The sequence below is a fragment of the Martes martes genome (genome assembly GCF_963455335.1).
Source record: "Martes martes genome assembly, chromosome: Y".
Lineage (NCBI taxonomy): Eukaryota > Metazoa > Chordata > Mammalia > Carnivora > Mustelidae > Martes > Martes martes.
The window spans coordinates 19,754,911-19,774,143 of NC_137907.1; the positions used below are offsets into that span (position 1 = coordinate 19,754,911).

Sequence of the window (19,233 nt, forward strand, 5' to 3'; positions counted from 1 at the left end):
TGATCGCCTCACACACTGAAATAGAGCCAACCGAGGAGAAAAGAGAGACAGCAGCGGGGTGCCTGGGGGTGCGGTCGCCTGGACGTCCCACTCTCGGTTTCCGCTGGTCCTTGGTCTTAGGTCTGTGGCATCAAGCCCCGCACTGGGCTCCGAGTCCGCTTGGGACGCTGCTCTCCCTCTCCCCTTGTCCATCCCATGAAAATAAATAAGTAAATCTTAAAAAAAAAAAAAGCCTGGGTGGCTCCATTGGTTCAGCGTCAGAGTCTTGAGCTCCAGGTTCTGAGTTCAAGCCCCACATTGGGCTCCATGTGGGTGTGGACCCTACTTAACACGAAAACAAAACCCCCAAAACTCTGGGTCAGGATTTGACACGGAGGTTCATACTCCCGTCCCCATAACCTCTCAGAAGCACCAAACCCGCGCTGGCCACTCTCGGTCTTGATCACAAATGCCACCTTTTCTCAGGGCACCTGGGGAAGCGGCAGGTAGTAGCACAATGAAGTCAAACAAAGGCCGGACAAGCTCACTGGTCATTCGGCCACACTCCTGGGGAGGACGACACAGGGCACTTGCGTGTTTGGGGTTTGGTGTAGGAATAATTTACAGAGCGCCTTTTTATAAACTGGCCACTTTTCTTTTTCTTTTTTTTTTTTTTTTGAACAGCACACGATCTCTTGTGGAGTGCTACATCGAATGCCAGACAAGGCTAACGGATGTGTGAGACAGATGCATGATCGGCGGCTGCCTGCGGATGGGCAAAGAGGAGAATGGCAGGGTTCAGGCACAGGTTTAATTTTAGAGAAGAATACATGTTACCCATTGCAGAAAAATTATTTGTATTATTTTTATTTTTTTTAAGATTTTATTTATTTGACAGAGACATAGTGAAAGAGGGAACACAAGCAGGGGGAGTGGGAGAGGGAGAAGCAGGCTCCCTGCTCAGCAGGGAGCCCGATGCGGGGTTTGATCCCAGGACCCTGGGATCATGACCCGAGCTGAAGGCAGACGCTGAACGACTGAGCCATCCAGGTGTCCCAGAGAAATTATTTTTAAAAAAGTACACTGGGGCCTCTGTAATAAGGAAAATCTAGAAACTCAGTGTGAGGTTTCACTGCCCCTTACTCTGAATCTGCAGGATTTTACAGCAGTTAATTCACCATGTGCTGGGTGAGAGCTGTAGGCCCTAATATTAACTAATTAACCGGGTTAGAAAATTTCATTCATGTTTCTCAACAAAGCACCATTTCACACTTTTTTCTCTTAGGCAAAAGTAATATGCACACAGAGTATTAAAAATTAATCCAGGGGCGCCTGGGTGGCTCAGTCAGTTAAGCACCTGCCTTCGGCTCAGGTCATGATCCCAGGGTCCTGCGATCGAGCTCCACATTGGGCTCTTTGCTCTGCGGGGAGCCTGCTTTTCTCTCTCCTTTTGCTGCTGCTCCCCCTGCTTGTGCTCCTTCTCTCGTTGTGTCTGTCAAATAAATATATAAAATCTTAAAACAAACAAACACCATTTTACACTTTTTTCTACTAAGCAAAAGTAAATACCCACGTAGAGAATTACAAATGAATCCAGGGACGCTTGTGGGGCTCAGTGGGTTAAGCATCTGCCTCCAGCTCAGGTCATGATCTCAGGGTCCTGGGATGGCGACCTCAATAGGGCTCCGTGGCTCAATGGGGAGTCTGCTTCTCCCTTTTCCTCTGCTGTGCCCTGCTCACTCATACTCTCTCTCAAATAAATAAAATCTTAAAAAAAAATCCAAAGTTATTTTTAAAAATTCCACAATACCTGTTTTCAAACTGACACAGTGTTATGGGTCAAATACATTTAAAAAACCCAACATAAATAAAAGTATGTTTGCAGGGGCGCCTGGGTGGCTCAGTGGGTTAAAGCCTCTGCCTTCGGCTCAGGTCATGATCTCAGGGTCCTGGGATCGAGCCCCACGTCGGGTTCTCTGCTCCGCAGGGAGCCTGCTTACTCCTCTCTCTCTGCCTGCCCTCTCTGCCTACTTGTGATCTCTGTCTGTCAAATAAATAAATAAAATCTTTAAAAAAAAAAAAAAAGTATGTTTGCAAAAAAATAAAAGTGAACACAGTGCTTGGGTTGCTTTTATATCTTGTTATATATGTATTGTTTAAACCATGAATTCCCATCTAAACCAGATAATTATTCTGTGCAGCACTGATTTAAAGAAAACTGGATATGGGCACCTGTGGGGCTCAGTCGGTTCAGCATCTGCCTCCGGCTCAGGTCATGACCTCGGGTTGGGGTCCTGACACTGAGCCCTACGCCCTGCTCAGTGGTTAGTCTGCTTCTCCCTCTGCTCCTCTCCCCTCTCGTGCTCTCTTTCTCAAATAAATAAATAGGGGCCTGGGTGGCTCAGTTGTTGAAGCGTCTGCCTTCGGCTCAGGTCATGATCCCAGGGTCCTGGGATGGAGCCCCGCATCACGCTCCCTGCTCACCGTGGAGTCTGCTTCTCCCTCTGCCACTCCCCCTGCTTGTGTTCCTTCTCTCACTACGTCTCTGTCAAATGAATAAATCTTTAAAAAAAAATTAAAAAATAAGGAAAACTGGATGTATAGAATACAAAAGGGGTTCTACACAGTGCTTCCCATAAATCGTTTAAGGCAGAGGTGTGATCCCTGTCCCCAAGAGTCTTTTAGCTACGTGGGCACGTGGTCAGCTCCAGCAGCTACAGGGCCCCGCGGGCCTTCTCCCTGACCCTCTGTGGACCAGGTCTCTGTGGCACAGATGCTTTGCTCTGGACAGAATTCAGTTTACTTTTATATCCTTAAAGACGTTCTCCTGGTGCGAAAACAGCTTCTACACGTACGGAATGATGCCAGCTTCAGTCACAAGGAGAAAGACCCACTGCAGCATCGAGGCCGCTTTTCACCTGTCACACGACAAAGAACAGAACCAACTCAAAGTCCTTTTGCTGGAGCGGCCGTGAGCTGTGGACGTGATCCCAGGACCGTGGGGGTGACTTCACAGCTCACTCTGCACAGACCTCCTGCCCAGGTGCGCCCGGGCTGGAGTGGGCCATGACGCTCAGACAGCCCACGCTGCGACCCGGCGTGTGACAGGTCCTCCCCGCAAGCTCCAGAAATGTCCATCTCTAGAGGACCTGCGAGACAGCCAGGGGTCCAGACCGTGCAGCGCCGGGGGGTTGTTAGCAGGAAATCAGGAGGCAGACCTCAGTGCACTCAGCGCACAACAGTCCGCACAGATACAGTTGTCACCATGTGTGCACACACCTAACTCGGAGCAGCAGCCCAAGCGATGGGAGGGACAACGCTGCTCTCTGGAGAGGCAAAACTTGGCTGGGGGTTACCCAATCCAGCCAGCGCCCTCCAGGACACGGGCACGCCACTAACTATGCCCAGATACGGCTGTAAGAACTACATTGGGGAGCCTGGGGAGCTCAGTAGGTTAAGAGTCTGCCTTGTGGCTCAGGTCGTGATCCCAGGGTCCTGGGATCGAGTCCCACACATGGGGCTCCCTGCTCAGCGGGGAGCCTGCTTCTCCCTCTGTGATCTCTCACTGTCGCTCTCTCGCAAATAAATAAATTAAATCTTAAAAAAAAAAAAGAACTAAATAAATGAAGAATGAAAACTTAGCCTTAGAGACTACTGTAGCCAGCATGCAAACACCCACCCTTTCCAGGGTCATTCTTTTTGTCTTGATCACAGAGTAATACATAATACATAAACACCTTGTTCTAGGCTTGGCCTAGAACAGAACATGATGCCACATCTGACGGTTTTCTGGGGACCAGACCTCCTGCTGACTTCTAGGAACACAGGCACACAGAACCCCAAAGGCTCCTCCTCTTTAAAAATGCAAAAAGCTCAACGGTTCTTATTGTTATAGAAGTAATACGGTACTTTAAGTTACACTTAAAAAAATGGTTAAGATGGTAAGTTTTATGCTATGTGTATCGTACCACGATATTTTTAAAAATTGAAACTGTAGGAACGGGCAGCACCTGGGTGGCTCAGGCAGTTCGGAGGCTGACTGTTGACTTTTGTCTGAGGTTGTGGTCTCAGGGTCCTGGGATCGAGCCCCGTGTGGGGCTCTCCACTCAGCAGGGAGTCTGGTTCAGGATTCTCTCTCATGCTCTGCTGTGCACCCCACCCTCATTTGCTCTAAGAAATACATAAATCTTTTTAAAAACCTGGAGGAGGGGCGCCTGGGTGGCTCAGTGGGTTAAGCCGTTGCCTTCGGCTCTGGTCATGATCTCGGGGTCCTGGGATCGAGTCCCGCATCGGGCTCTCTGCTCGGCAGGGAGCCTGCTTCCCTCTCTCTCTCTCTCTGCCTCTGCCTGACTCTGTCTACTGGGACCTCTCTCTGTCAAATAAATAAATAAAATCTTTAAAAATAAAAAAAATAAAAAAATAAAAAACCTGGAGGAATAGGACATACACGGTTCTCTGACTGCTTGTATGCACTGCGCGCAGCTGGACCCTGTGGGGCACCTTCCGTGTCAGCAAATGCTGACGGCACTGGGAACGGCAGTACTTTACACGGCGGATGGTCTCCCATTCACGTAATTTCCCTTTGCTGAGTATCTGGGATCCCAGAAACGAACACTGTGCATCCAAGATACGCCTCCTGAGACATGCTGCGAAACCACCCACCAGAAAACCTGTCTAATCCGTACCCTAACGGGCAGTATATCAGGTCTGTGCTTGGTCCCCGCAATCTCAGCAGCTCACAGGCCTGGCTACTCCACTCTCTGCCCGCTTGACAGTCAAGTAAAGCTGCAGATTCGCAGGGGAGACAATGGACGGCAACCCCAGTCATCCCAGGGGCCGCTGAGGAGGCCCAGAGATAGTGGATAACGCCGAGCTCACCTCTGCGGACCAAGCTTCTGCTCCCACCGTCTTCACTGCACCGTCTCCCGCAGAGTGCCTCGAGAATACACACCCTCCCTTAGAAAGGTCACTAACACGACCCCAGACGAGTCACTTACCACGTGACAGCATCTCTCCTACCTCATCCTCTCCAAACGGCTCCCAAACTGCTACCTTAGTTTATTTTTCTGACTTACAAAGAGGACAGCCTGTACCACTTAGAAATGAGATTGCGAATTCAGTGTGGCAACGGATTAAGAGTTTTGTTTTTTCTTCCTTGTTTTTGAGCCTCTTCCTTCGATATGGTTGAGTCAAAAAAATAAAAAGTAGGGGCGCCTGGGTGGCTCCGTGGGTTAAACCCTCTGCCTTCAGCTCGGGTCATGATCGAGTCCTGGGATTGAGATCGGGTCTTGGGATCGAGCTCGGGTCATGATCGAGTCCTGGGATCGAGATCGGGTCCTGGGATCGAGCCCCGCACCGGGCTCTCTGCTCAGCGGGGAGCCTGCTTCCTCCTCTCTCTGCCTGTCTCTCTGCCTACTTGTGATCTCTCTGTCAAATAAGTTAAATTAAATAAAAAGTAAAGTCCTCTGGGAACAGGGCCTCAAGTTGGTATTAAAAACTGAAGTAAATGTCTGAGTCCATTTAGTTTTGAAAAAATTTACAGGCAAGAGGCACCTGGATGGCTCAGTCGGTTAAGTGTCTGCCTTTGGCTTAGGTCATGATCCCAGGATCCCAGGATCGAGTACTGTGTCAGGCTCCCTGCTCTGTGGGGAGCCTGGTTCTCCCTCTCCCTCTGCCTGCCGTTCCCCCTTGTGCATGCTCGCTCTCTCTCTGTCAAATAAATAAGTAAATCTTTTTTTTTTTTAAGATTTTATTTATTTATTTGACAGGCAGAGATCACAGATAGGCAGAGAGGCAGCCAGAGAGAGAGGAAGGGAAGCAGGCTCTCTGCTGAGCAGACAGCCCGATGTGGGGCTCGATACCAGGACCCTGGGATCATGACCTGAGCTGAAGGCAGAGGCTTTAACCCACTGAGCCACCCAGGCGCCCTAAATAAGTAAATCTGAAAAAAATATATTTACAGCCAAGCTTAGAAAGACTGCACTAATTCTGCTAAAATTAAAAAAAAAATGATTAAGGGGAGGGTGCAGGGGGGCATGCAAACACTTTGCTATGAATTAGCCAACTCAGAAAATGCAAGATGGAGAAATAATTCTTTATGAAGACCACAGATCCCAAGTCACGGGGGTCCAGGAGTACTGCTGGAGCTCCCATGTCTGAAAGCATCACATTCCTAATTCCGCTTTCCCACCCTCTTTTTTTTTTTTAAGGAAGATTATCAAGTTTTTCTCTTTTTAAGAGTTTATTTATTTGACAGAGAGAGAGAGACACAGCGAGAGAGGGAACAGAAGCAGAGGGAATGCAAGAAGGAGAAGCAGGTTTCCCGCCGAGGAGGCAGCCTGACTCGGGGCTCGAACCCAGGACCCTGGGATCATGACCTGAGCCTAAGGCAGACGCTTAATGACTGAGTCGCCCAGGCGCCCCGCTTTTCCACCCTCTTCAAGTCCTGCAAACTTCCATCGCCATCTGATCTGTAGGAACAGGCAGCTTGCTCACCCCCAGACCTCAGCCCAGCCCTGGAAACTCCCTGCGTGCAGTCAGGCTTTATTTTAGCATAAAAAACGAAAACGCAGCAGCCTGCCCCCTTGTGGAAATGACAGGAACAACACTGCGTCTGGAACAAAGGCGTAGCGCTCTGCTACTCTACATATTGTGGAAGAAAAGATAAAAGCCTTCAAAATTCACTCCATAAATCAAACGAACAATCCCTAGGAATACAAGAAGGCATCTTTTGAGATTCTGACGCTGGATTCATCCTTGGCCAAGAGATGTAATTCTATGTGTACACACACGCACGCACGCACGCACGCACGCATGCAACTCAAGCCCAAGCTGGGACTGCGTGCGGGGATACGGACCGGCCACGCCGGCTGCACAATCACCCACTTCTGTCTGTAAAGACGGCACGGGGCGCGGGCCTTACCTTTTCACTACGAGCTTCAGGGTTTTATGAGAGCCCTTCACCAGGCAAATCGCCTCCTGCCTAAAGCCCGAGAGATCGATGTCGTTGATGCCGACGATCTCGTCCCCCGCCAGCAGCTTGTCCACCGCCGCCGCTTTACTTCCTTCTTCAATCTGTGGCAGAGAAGCACGTCTCGTGAGCTTCCAAACGTGCAAACCGAGCGCCCAGAACTCAGCCAGAAACAACACAGAGGCGACGGGGGACCCACAGGATCTATGATGGGCTTTGGGATCAGCCCGGACCCCTCCTGGGCCCCGACGCTGCACTGATTCCTACCTGGGGAAGAAGGGACACACCCCTCACCCGCCGCTACCATTCGCCGGGGGAACGGGAAAGAGCCCGCGTGCTCAGGAACACTCATAGCCTGGAACCGCAGACCCAGAGACGCGGGTTCGGCCCCTGGATCTCTTCTATCCCAGCAGAAAGGATGGATTATTTTCATTACTTATTATTTCTCATACGTTAATCCCACTCCTAGATTTCTGTAACTGCTTGAGAAAGAATTGAAAAACCACAAAGCTCCCCCACATAAATATACAAGTGAACAGCTATTAGTTTATTCAGAGAACTGTGCAAGCATCGTGTCCCATTTTAGAACACCTCCCTATGCCTAGAAGAAACCGGGCAGCCGTGGGCAGTCACTTCCTGAGCCCTCCTGGCCCTGGCACCCACCAACCTACCACCCATCTCTATGCGTGTGCCTGCATAGACAGCTCATATAAAAAGAATCCCACAGGGCACCTGGGTGGCTCAGTCGGTTAAATGTCAGCCTTCAGCTCTGGTCATGATCTCAGGGTCCTGGGATCGAGTCCTGTGTGGCTCTCCGGGCTCTGCAGGGAGTGTGCTTCTCCCTCTGATCCGCCCCCCCCCCTGCCCCTCATGCTAGCTCACTGTCTCTTGCAGAAATAAATTAAATAATAAAAAAGACTCCCACAGCACGTGGCATTTGTGCCTGGCTTCTTTCACTCAGCATAGAGCATCAAGGCTCATCCATGTGCTAGCAGCAGTCATTCCTTTCCTTGATTCCTTTCTGTGGCGGAACGACAGACATCCCGTCCTACGGAATGCCACGTCTGACTTATCCATTCGTCACCGGCTGGACACTGCAGTTTTTCCTTTCTGGCTATTATGCTGCTGCGAACAGGGTGCTCGAGTTTCTGGGTGAGCGTGTGTCTTCACTTCCCATGGGTCTGCACGCAGGAATGAAGCCGCTGGCTCCTAGGGCGCGCGTGACGAGCTCTGCGGGAGCGGTCAGGCCGTCCGCTAGCGCAGCACAATTTTACCGACAGTCCGCGTCCGAACGTTCCAATTCCTCCACATCCCTGCTAACATGTAGCGATCGATTACAGTCCTCATGAGATCATGTCACGCTCTGCATGACTCCGTGCTAAACACGTATGTATGAACATGTAGTGACTCACGCAAAGCTTCAAGGTTGCCCGTTTGAGAACTTTAATCCTGAGAAATCAGGATTTTCCTTTTTTTTTTTTTTTTTTTAAGATTTCATTTACTTATTTGACAGAGAGAAGGAGCACAAGCAGGAGGAGAAACAGGCAGAAGAAGAGGGAGAAGCAGGCTCCCCGCTGAGCAGGGAGCCTGATGTGGGGCTCGATCCCAGGACCCTGGGGTCATGACCTGAGCCAAAGGCAGACACATAACGACTGAGCCACCCAGGCACTCCAATCCTAGCTTTTCCTATACAGTAACCATCAACTCCGCAACAACGAACCCAGCCCGCTTTCTGTACTAGCACTTGGCAAACTAGGGCCCATGAGCTAAACCCAGCCAGTTGCCTTTTTTTTTCCCCCAGTAAATAAAATTTTACTGGAATACCACCACACCCACTTGTTTACATACTGTGACAGGACAGAATTGAGTGTTTTGGCCCACAAAGCCTAAAATATTTACTACTTGGCTTGTTAAAAAAAAAAGAGAGAAGTTTGCCAACCCCAGTTTTAGACCAAAAAACTATTCTCTTTACAAACTGCTAGGAAAACTAGCAAGGAAGACAGTTCACGGTTATGAGCCTATCTGTGGACAGCCCGACAGCTCACTGGTCAACTGCTGGCCGCGCCTAAGCTAAGACTTGCTTCCACGGCCCCCGCATGTGCTGCAGCGGTGCATTTTCCCTGTGCGGCTGAACCGCCGGGTACTGCGACCCACAATGCCTCATTTCTGCAAGTGCACGGCATTTTCCTAAAACCTCCACCTGCATGCAAGGACAGCCGAACTCTTCGGTTCACCAAGCAATCATTCGTTGCAAGTCAACACCATAAACAAAATTAAATGGCTACTGTTCACCGAATGGACTGCTTCGTATTTTTGTTAATAACTGGTTTCAAGAGTCTAGACAATTTTATCCCAAGGTAGTAACAGACAGATTGTAAGGAAGTTTCCACCCACCCAAGATTACAGCCCCGGCCGTGTACGGGCAAGGCGCAGGTTACACGCAGTGGAGAGCCTGGGTTTTGACACGTCCCCTGGGAGACACCCAGGGGCCATCCAGGTGGAGGGTGCAGTGGGCAGCTGGTGGTGGGAGGAGGGCTCCCAGGGACAGGTGGCACACACATGGAGAGACCCCCAGCAGAAGATATTTAAGGACGGGAGGGGTGGGGAGACTGAAGGACACTGCTTAGACGAGACAGAACCATGGACAGAGAACCACATGGAAGGAAACCCCAGGTCCTGAGTAATTAGAGCTTTGGCAGAAAAGGGACCAGGTGAGAGGACAGGAGATATAGGAAGAAGAGTGAGCGTCCCAGGAGCCACTGCACCAGCACACCAGAGTCCTGGTGGTCGGGGGGAACCCCTCAGGGGAAGCTTACCAGCTGGGGTCCCCACCTGGGCCAGCAGCACCGGTTCCCCACACTGGGACCCGCGGGCTCAGACTCTGTCCAAGTAGTGCCTAGGTCCCTTTCATGTCCTCCCACCCTGCCTGCCAAGCACCAGGCATGTGACGGGTAAGGGAAAATCTAGAATATAAAGAGAACGCATTCGGAGAGTAACTTGGGTCTGTACAAACTAACTGGTGCCTAAACACTAGCAGTTAAATGCTTTGGTGGGGTGAATGCAGAAAGGCCATCACGTGGGTGAGTTCAGACTTGGTATTTACTCTTCTACTAACGATCTAGAGAGTAAGTCCTCCGCACAAGCAACTGGGCTAGATGGGGCGGCGGGGGGGTGGGGGGGGCATCTTGCGAGATGGAGTTCCTGCCTAGAAGACCTTTCTAGGCTTCAGAGACCAACACTTCTCAAATTATAATGTGCAGACGCATCTCCCAGGGTTTAAAATGTAGATCGGGGGGCGCCTGGGTGGCTCAGTGGGTTAAAGCCTCTGCCTTCGGCTCAGGTCATGATCCCAGGGTCCTGGGATCAAGCCCCGCATCGGGCTCTCTGCTCAGCGGGGAGCCTGCTTCCCCCTCTATCTCTGCCTGCCTCTCTGCCTGCTTGTGATCTCTGTGTCAAATAAATAAATAAAATCTTAAAAAAAAATTTTTTTAAATGTAGATCGGATTCAGCAGGTCCAGGGTAGAGGCTGAGCTTTTGCAATTTTTAAAAAGATTTTATCTGAGAGAAAGAGAGAGCATGCAGTGGGGGTGGGGGGAGGGCAGGCTTTTCACTGAGCAGAGAACCTGATGTAAGGCTTGATCCCAGGACGCTGGGATCATGATCTGAGCCGAAGGCACATCTTTCACCGACTGAGCCGCCCAGGCATCGTGGCCTGTATTTTGAGTGGTTTTCAGAAATGCACATTTACAATGTACAATTCATTCTGTCCCCAATTTCTCAGGACACAATTTTGTTTTTCCCTTTCAACACTTACGCACTTCAAGTGGAAACCACTCATGGGTGCATGAGGAAGTGAATGCATAATGAAAATGCGGTCCAGTCACATGCGGGAAGGTCAGTGAGCCTTAAAAAGGAAGGACGGCCCGACACGTGCTACCACACGGATGGGCCTTGAGGACGTGACGCGCCGTGAAACACGCCACCACAGAAAGACAGAAGAGGCCAATTCACAGAGACAGCACACAGGACAAAGGTCCGCAGGGGCTGGGGCACTGGGAGTCATGGTTTTGTGGGAAGATGAAAAAAGTTCTGATATTCGTTAAGGGTCGCGCTATGCCAATGTCGTCAACATCACGGAGTCCCACGCTTGCAAGTGGTGGAAACGGTGAAGTTTCGTGTTCTGTACTCTTAGCATCATCACACCCTCCTGAGTCTCTAACAAGAAAAGGACTCTGAGCCGCTGGAGGAGCGAACCTAAGTGCCCTCCCTACAGGGACTGCCTCCAAATCCGAGTGTTACGAGAAAGTCTGGAGGCAAAACCACTATGATGAACGCCCTGCAGGGTCCAAGGAGGGACAGGTACCGGGGTCTGGCTCAGCTACCACTTGGTGGGTTTCTTGGTCTCACCCCCACAAACCCTCCTAGGAACCAGTTCCACGAGACTCTCTGAAGCACGGTCGTCTCCGGTGGCTTCGCCAGGAAGATCTTGTGACTTCTCATCTGTAAATGAAGACTGCGTTGCAAAGCGCCCTTCCGCCTCGTCCTGACCACACTCCACCCACACTTCCCAGAAAAAACAGGTCTGGGTTGGGCACATAGAGCAGCTGGGTTTTTAGCCCCTGGCTGGCTTCTTCGCCAACAGAAAGTTTCTCTTCGGTATTGACTGTGCTCACGGGGAAAGCAGCTTTAAGACAAAGAGCAGCTGTGAAAACTTCCATTCCGTGCTCCCCCGCCACCCCCCGAAACAGCTATTAGGTAGGATTCATTAGGCTTGAACTTGGCGAAAAATAAACCGGACGTCTGTGCTTGCCGCGGAGGATAAGGACGCCGCCTGCCTGCATTTTACAGCAAACCACACATGCGACACGTCTGCAGAACGTGGGGGCCACCACAGGGCCGCTGTGGCCGACGGCGGTCAGGAGAAGTCCCCGAGGTCCCTGGGTTCACCTCAGAAGAGCCCCGCGCAAAGTGGCAGGCAGGCAGAGACAAATCCTTCCGTGCCCATGATGCACGCCCACGTGCCACGCTCTTCACACGTCCAGAACGGAAGCCCCCCAAGTGCCACGGCAGGCCACACGGGCCGCACCCTGAGTTACCGACCGGCATTCCAGATGGAGGACTCGCACCAGCAGTCCCGGGGAGGCTTTCAAAAATGAGTATGTGCACGCACACGGTCTGGAACTAAAATCCAACTGAACGAGTGACAAGGCGATGATGAGAGCGTGGCGGGGTCAAACCGGCCGGGATTCGGCCATGACAAGGAATGAAGTGCGGACTCCCCCTGCCCCCCACCCCCAGCCCCACCCCGTGAACCTCATGCAAAGTGTAACGAGCCAGCGGCAGGAGATCACGTACTGCATGCGCTCATTCACACGAATTAACTGAAGGGTCTGTAACACACAAATCCACAGAGACGGGTGGGGGACCCGTGGCTACCTGGGGCTGGGAGGGAGGGGGACTTCTGTCGGGGGCGGGGATGATGTAAGGGTCCAGGGCATGTTCTAAGGGGGATGGAGATGTTCTAGAACTGAGGGTGGTGACGGCTGCCCAACTTTGGGAATACAGTAAGAATCACTTGCATCCACTGTATACTTCGTATACAATTTTTATATCAACTGTACACTTTGAAGGGTAAAGAGTAGGGTGTATATATTTTCAAGTGAGCCGAGGCTCCTGCTCTTGTTACAGGGGCAGGGGCCAGACTGGGGAATCGATCCTCACTCGTTCTAAGGGATTCGAGATGAAACGTGCGGGTGTCCCACGATGTACAGAACGTCTCATTGTTCTCACGGCACTGTTCTGGCCGGAAACGGCAGGGAGAGAAAGAGCTACCGAGAGCCTTCTCGGAACAAAGTTTCTGGACCTGGGGGAAGGGGCGTCACGAATGATCATGAGCTAAAGTCCACAAGGCAAAAAAGAGTCTAGTCCGGTAGCGGACTGAGGGGCGCCTCATCCACGGCGGCGGGAATGAGAGGGGCTGCCTTCCCCTCTGCCTTGGGGAAGGAAATGAGGTTTCGTGCATCAGAAGGGCCCTGGACACAGCTTGAAAGGAGGAGCGTGGGCGGGGGAGCACATTCCCCGGTGAGGTCTCGACGTGGAGCCAGGGGCAGGGGCAGGAAGCCTAGGCGCAACCAAGCAATGTCAGCCTGGCAGGGTGTGAGGCTTTCACCAGGGAGTGTTTGAAGATAAGGGCAGAAGGGGGAAGATTAGGAACTTGACCTTGAAACAGAACCTGGACAATATCCTGCAGGCAGTAGTAGCCCAGAGAAGGTAGGGCGTGGAAACAGGGAAGTGACATTATTCAAGCAAATTCTTCTGGAAGATTAATCCTGCAGGCAGACGCAAGATGAATTTCTCCTGCCCAAGAACAAAACGGCAAGGAAGAAGATCCTTTTTTTTTTTTTTTTAAAGATTTTATTTATTTATTTGACAAAGAGTTCACAGGTAGGCAGAGAGGCAGGCAGACAGAGAGGAGGAAGCAGGCTCCCCGCCGAGCAGAGAGCCCGATGTGGGGCTCGATCCCAGGACCCTGAGACCATGACCTGAGCCGAAGGCAGAGGCTTAACCCACTACTGAGCCACCCAGGCACCCCAAGGAAGAAGATCCTTGACTCCATCTTGGCACCAGACAGAAAGGAGGGCTCACAGCAACACAGGGCAGAGAACAAGTGTGAGCAAGGACTCCAGAACAAAGATGACGCCACCGACCAAAACAAAGAGGCCAGTGGTGCCGAGGTGTTGAGCTCCAATGAGTCAGAAAATCACAATGACCAGAGATCAAAATGAAAGAAGCAGCGCACTGAGTGCAATATCCTATTTCAAAGGCCGTGAATCACACCTGCGATTTTATCAGTTCTCTCTCAAGAATGCTTCACCGTCCAGACAATAGGCCCTCCCCCTCCGTGACAAAGCAAGGCCTTTCGTGAGACAGGAAAATCCCCGAGTTACTGCTTCAGTTTGCTTAATTTGAATATTTTACTCATTCTCCTCGAGCCCGGTCGCTGCACAAAGGAAAGCTGACTCACCCAGGGGAAGTATCACGTTGTGAAATAATCTGAGTGTGTGTCTATCGTAATAGAGAAGCCCACTGAAAACTGGAAACTTCCACCGAGATGTGTGAAGACTCTCACAGGTAATCATTACCGGCCCCTGTGGCGGGAGGAGCCCCACCAGCCAGGCAGCCCAGCTTCCAGAAGGCTCTCTCTCTCCGGCATCTCGGCACCTGACTGTCACCCTCTCCACGGCCCAAGATGACCGGCAGCAGAAAGGTCAGAAAGGCCCGTGCAAGCAGGGGAAGGGGCAGAGGGAGAGAAAGAAGGAGAGAATCTCGGGCAGGCCCCATGCGGAGCACAGACCCCCAACACGGGGCTCACACTCACAACCCTGAGAGCATGACCTGGGCCTAAACCAAGGGTCAGGCGCTCAACCAACGGAGGCACCCAGGGGCCCCAGCAGCTCTACGCATATTTTTAAGGAGAAAATCCCACCTCATCCAAGTTAGGTGTAAGTGTTTAAGAGGTAAACTCATTTGCTGGTTATTTTCTGGTACAACCACACAAGAGCGGGATACTGAATCCGGGGAGGCTCTGGCTGGCTGGGGGTCAGTGTGACAGTCCACGGGTGGGGCCGGTACAAAGCACACAACATGGCAATATGGAGTCACGGTGGAATACTTAACGCTTCCCGAAGGCTGGAAGTTCCTGCCATCCCCACTGCCTCAACAAAACCATTCCCTGATTCTGGCTCTCCCGGTCCCTGAGCCCGCGGGTCCAGTTTCCCTACACCCTCTGTCACCGTGCCTTGAAAACCTGACAATCCGAACATGCATTCAGGATAGTAAATGGTGAATTGGGAGCGAGCGTGATCTGTGACTGAGCACACTATCCACACAGAACACACTGGCAGTTGGTATCTTCTCAAGGAAAACTTGCCTCCACATTTTAAGCTGGAAAGTCACCGGAATAACAGTTTAGGAAAGAACCACGGACGACATCCTCATCGTTTTAGATCTGTGGTACGTGTGTCAAAAACCATACAAAATGAAATGTCTGCGTACAGATCATCAAAACCACCAACAGAATCCCAGTGGTGACAGAAAAAACTCTTTTTCTCCATAGAGGAGAACCAAAATCAAAAAGCCAGAGAAAAGATAAAACAATGCCCCCCCAAAACTAACCAAACAAACCACAACCCGCCTCACAGGCTTCCGACACTAGATAAGCAAGCTGGGGTTTAGTCCAAGGCTTTTAGGAACACGAGAGTCTGCTCTGAAGATGTGCACACACTCCTTTCAGCTTCTGGGACAGGAATGCTCATCCCACGAGGCCCTGTCACAGAGAAAGGCCAAAGTGGCCCGGACAGAGGGACCGTGGCAGCTAAACGGACAGAGCCAGGCCGATGAGATGCACGGAAGAAGAGAGGACTGGGTGACGGGCCTGTGTGCAAAAGAGGCACAGGGCCAACACAGAGGTCAAGGGAAAGTCCATCAGAAGAGGAGGACGAGATCTGGAGGCTGCATGTAGCTGCCCGAGGTCTAGACAGAAAAAGGGAGGAGCGCTCAGGGGGGCATGGGGCAGGGAGGGGGTTTGCACCCGGCAGGCCAGCTGGACGGGGAACCGGAGAAGCCTTCTTTCTGAGCCAAGCTCCAGTGCCCGCCCGGGGCAGGGTAAGGCCTGAGGTATGGGCCTCCTCCAGACGGGGCAAAGGTCTAGGGCATGAGGCCAGCGTCTGATCACCGCCTCATCACTGCACTGCAGGGGACACAGCCTGTCTGTGAAAGGGACGGAGTCTGCAAAGCAATACTCAGGGAGCTTTCTGAACACCACTGTTCCGCAGGGAGGTGACAAGTCAGGAGGAGAGACAAGGCTTTGTCGGCGACTGTTCCAACAGTGTGGGGCCGTGGGCCCACGTGCTACCTCGGGTCCAGACCTGCCCGTCACCGCCCCGTGTGCGGGCGCTGCGGCGGGACCCTGCGAACATTCCCGCTCTGCGGCCGACTCCACTGTGAGGGCACGGAAGGGACCCCGGGAGGACAGGCCCGCCGGCTCCAACTCCGCCTGCTTTCCGCTCGGCCCGCTCCCAGGGCCGCCCAGCAGCACGGCGGCTTCCTGGCAAGTTCCAGTGGCTCACGCCGGCGGCCAGCCTCCCAGGGGCGGCGGCAGCATCCCAAGTGCCATCCCAGGAGGCACAGCCTCGGCATGTCGCCGCCCGGCCGGCTCCCCGGGGAGCTCCCCCAGCTGGGGCCGGCTCCGTGGGGCTCCGCGGGGCTCCGTGCCCGTCCCCAGTCCCCATGGTTTGTGGGGAGGGGCGCACTGCTCCCTGAGCTCCTCCTTCCCCAGTCCTGCGGGTAAGGTCTGCTCCCCACAGCCCCTGCTGGGCCTTCTTGAAGGTTCTCTTCACCTGGGACAGGAAGCTGTGACCACCGGGGAACCGGAGGACTTCTCCGTGACCAGTTAATCACCTTCCGCCCCGGGGACAAAAATCCATGCCCGAACCGTCAGGCACCTCCTTCGGCCCTGGGGGCCCGCAAACCGCGCAGAGTAGAGCCCCACGGTAATAGCGTTCAAGGGCTCGCGGGCTCCACCTCGCCCGACCAACACCACGATGTAGACACAGTGTGGGGCCGCCGTCTGGCCGGAGTGCCGAACCCCACTTCAGAGGAAGGGTTTCCTGCTCAAGTTACTGCACCGTCTGTCTCCGAACCCGACCTCGACGGGGATGAATTCCGGGTGGTCAGTGCGGTATTACGCACGCCCGGGCTGAGCACCAAAACGATACCGTGGTGGGGGCAGGGAAAGTTTCAAAGACGCGAGGGCTGAGGGGCGCCTGGCCATCTCCGTGGGTGGAGCGTAAGACTCTGGATCTCAGGGTTGTGAGTTTGAGCCCCACATGGGGTATGGAGAGGACTTAAAAATAAAATCTTACAAAAACAAACAAACAAACAAAAAAAGAGGAGGTGTGAGATCTAGTTATGAGTCTTGCCTCCGCAACTTAACTACCCGATTTAGAGAAAGTCACTTATTTTTGTCACCTAAAAAAAATTTTTTTTTTTCAAAACATTTTGTAAGCTCTAGAGCGTCATACAAGCATATTCACAAACTGTTTCACTTCTAATTTGTTGGTGTACAAGGTGGGACGAGCTGGCTAGGCTTCTGGATTCTCAAGTTCAGGGACAAAGGATCCTCTTCTTGGTTTTCATGTCAGGAAGCAAAGCTGAAGCGGTTGGGAGAGTGCCTCATCTACAGTGCTCCACGCTAGTTATGGGGGTATTGTTTCTAAGTCCTTTGATAAGGCCATTTGGGGGGAAAAAATCCCGAAGCTCATTTCACCTAGATGTTATCGTTTCCTTTAAACCCAACTTAAAGTTTCCTTTCCCCTCTGTTTAGCGATTATGGCGTTACAGAACACTTTTGAAGTAGACAAAGTTGGAATCATAAGTGGGGTGTTTTACAAAAACTTGGCCTAAGTGGACCAGGCAGAAACCAGGCCACATTTCCCCCATTTAAAAAAAGCCTTATTTCAGTAGCAGTTAAATGCTCAGGGTAAGACCCAAACGCTTCCAGAAACGACTCGTGCTTTAAATGCTGCAGATCTGTCATGAAGCTAAAAGAGAGAAAGGAACACGGATTTCCCCAGGTGGCCCTTTGAACAGAGACAGTAAGTCCAAGTCTGCTGTGTTTGTCACATAGGCATCAGTCATGGGTCCTCCTGGTTGAAATGGGAACCACGTTTTCTAGAATCTCTATCTGAACAGCACCCCATTCCCCTCCTCCCCCTGCCCCCGGCAACCACCACTCTTTCTTTCTTCCACGATTCGGATCACTCCAGACACTAATGTAAGTGTAACCATACGGTATTTGTCATTTGGCTGCTCATAGGACTTTGGGTCCATCCGTGTTACAGCGCGGGACGCTCAGCGGCCTTCCCTCCTCAATGCCGTCGTACGCATGCGCTGCCTTCTGTCCACACTCCCGTCTCTCAGCGGACACTCGGCTGCTTCCAGCTTCGGCAACCCCAGCAGACCGGGTGGGTGTTCGAGCCCACATGACCACCCGCGCAACAGGCTGCACCACCGGTAGCTCAGCTATGTGTCCGTATGGCACCCAGAGACCCACCTAAGGATGTCCATGCCCGCGCCATCGGTAACAGTGCAAACCCGGGACGACCCAGATGTCCAGAACGTAAAATACGGGACAACGGAACGGTCTTGTCACATTGTCTCCACCTCAGCACTGCCAACGTTTGGGGCTGGAAGATTCCCTGCCTGGGGGGCCATGTTGGGCACAGAACGTTTATCAGCCACATCCCTGATCCCCTCGTTCGAGATGCCAGTAGCATCCGGCACCCCAAACTGTCATACCTAAAAATGTCTCCAGATATGACTCAATGTCCAGTAGGGAACCAAAAAAACCAATCCTTTCTGCAGAAAGGATTAAGTATCCGAGAAGGCCATTACTGTTCTCACTCAAAGTGAGCCCGTCCCAAATCTCATTTCAGTGTCCTGCCACGCGAAACGCAATGGGCACGGCAAGAAGCAAGAAGGAGGCAACCCCGCACAGAGAGGTCTCTGTGGTCGCTGGCAGCCCCGCAAAAGGCGCATCAGGCCGGACGGAACCACCGTGTCCAATAAGCCCATCATCACCATGCAAAACAGGCATTGTTGTTCTGGGTGCCACAAGTCCCATCCCGACATCACACACCCGCCACTAAGAAGCCTTTGTTCTTTCTCCCCGAAGAAAACAGTCCTTCTTGTCCCCGGGCCGTGTTGGCTGGGTCCCCTGCAATTCACACCCCCAGCCCCGCCAGCGACATGGACGCACGCTGCCGCACAAGGCCCCGACCTCTTCTAGCCCCGGACAACATGCCCTCCTTGGAGCCTCCCGACTGTCCCGGGTGTGTCGCTGAGCGCTGCCCCGGACCCTGTTGATGGTCCCCAGTGCAGGCTCCTAGCTTGGCAGTAGGACCACCGCGTCTGCGAGGACACAGCCCCTACGGGATCTGCGCTCCTTCCCCGCTCTTCTCGTGTCTGTTCCAAGGCAGCGGGCAACCTTGCTGGGAAGGGTGAGCAGGGAGGAAGGCGAAACCCGAAGATCGCAAGGTTTTTGCCCAAGGCCCTGCCTTTGTCCTAGAGTCACGGGAGGAGAAGCCCACACCACAGTCCTGGTCTTTCCAGGAGCGCTTGGAGCAAGAGCAGTGCAGGCAGGCTTCCCCCCACCGAGCGGTCCGGGCTCTCACCCTGCTCCCAGCGCGGCTGAAAACCAACAGCGGGAGCCCGGCCGCGCCGCC

The 19,233-nt window shown here is 52.6% G+C and overlaps 1 protein-coding gene across 5 annotated transcripts in view; it reads right to left on the reverse strand.

The window, feature by feature from the left end:
* The window catches only part of SHROOM2 (shroom family member 2), a 132,962-nt gene that overhangs the window by 62,611 nt on the left and 51,118 nt on the right, over positions 1-19,233 (reverse strand). For all 5 annotated transcript variants that reach the window (XR_013966335.1, XM_080795980.1, XM_080795979.1 and 2 more), the window contains exon 2: positions 6,902-7,053. Coding sequence is in view for 4 of the 5 variants with exons in the window: in XM_080795980.1 (XP_080652106.1) it covers positions 6,902-7,053 (152 nt within the window). In the remaining variant the exon portion in view is untranslated. The remainder of the gene's footprint in view (positions 1-6,901; positions 7,054-19,233) is intronic.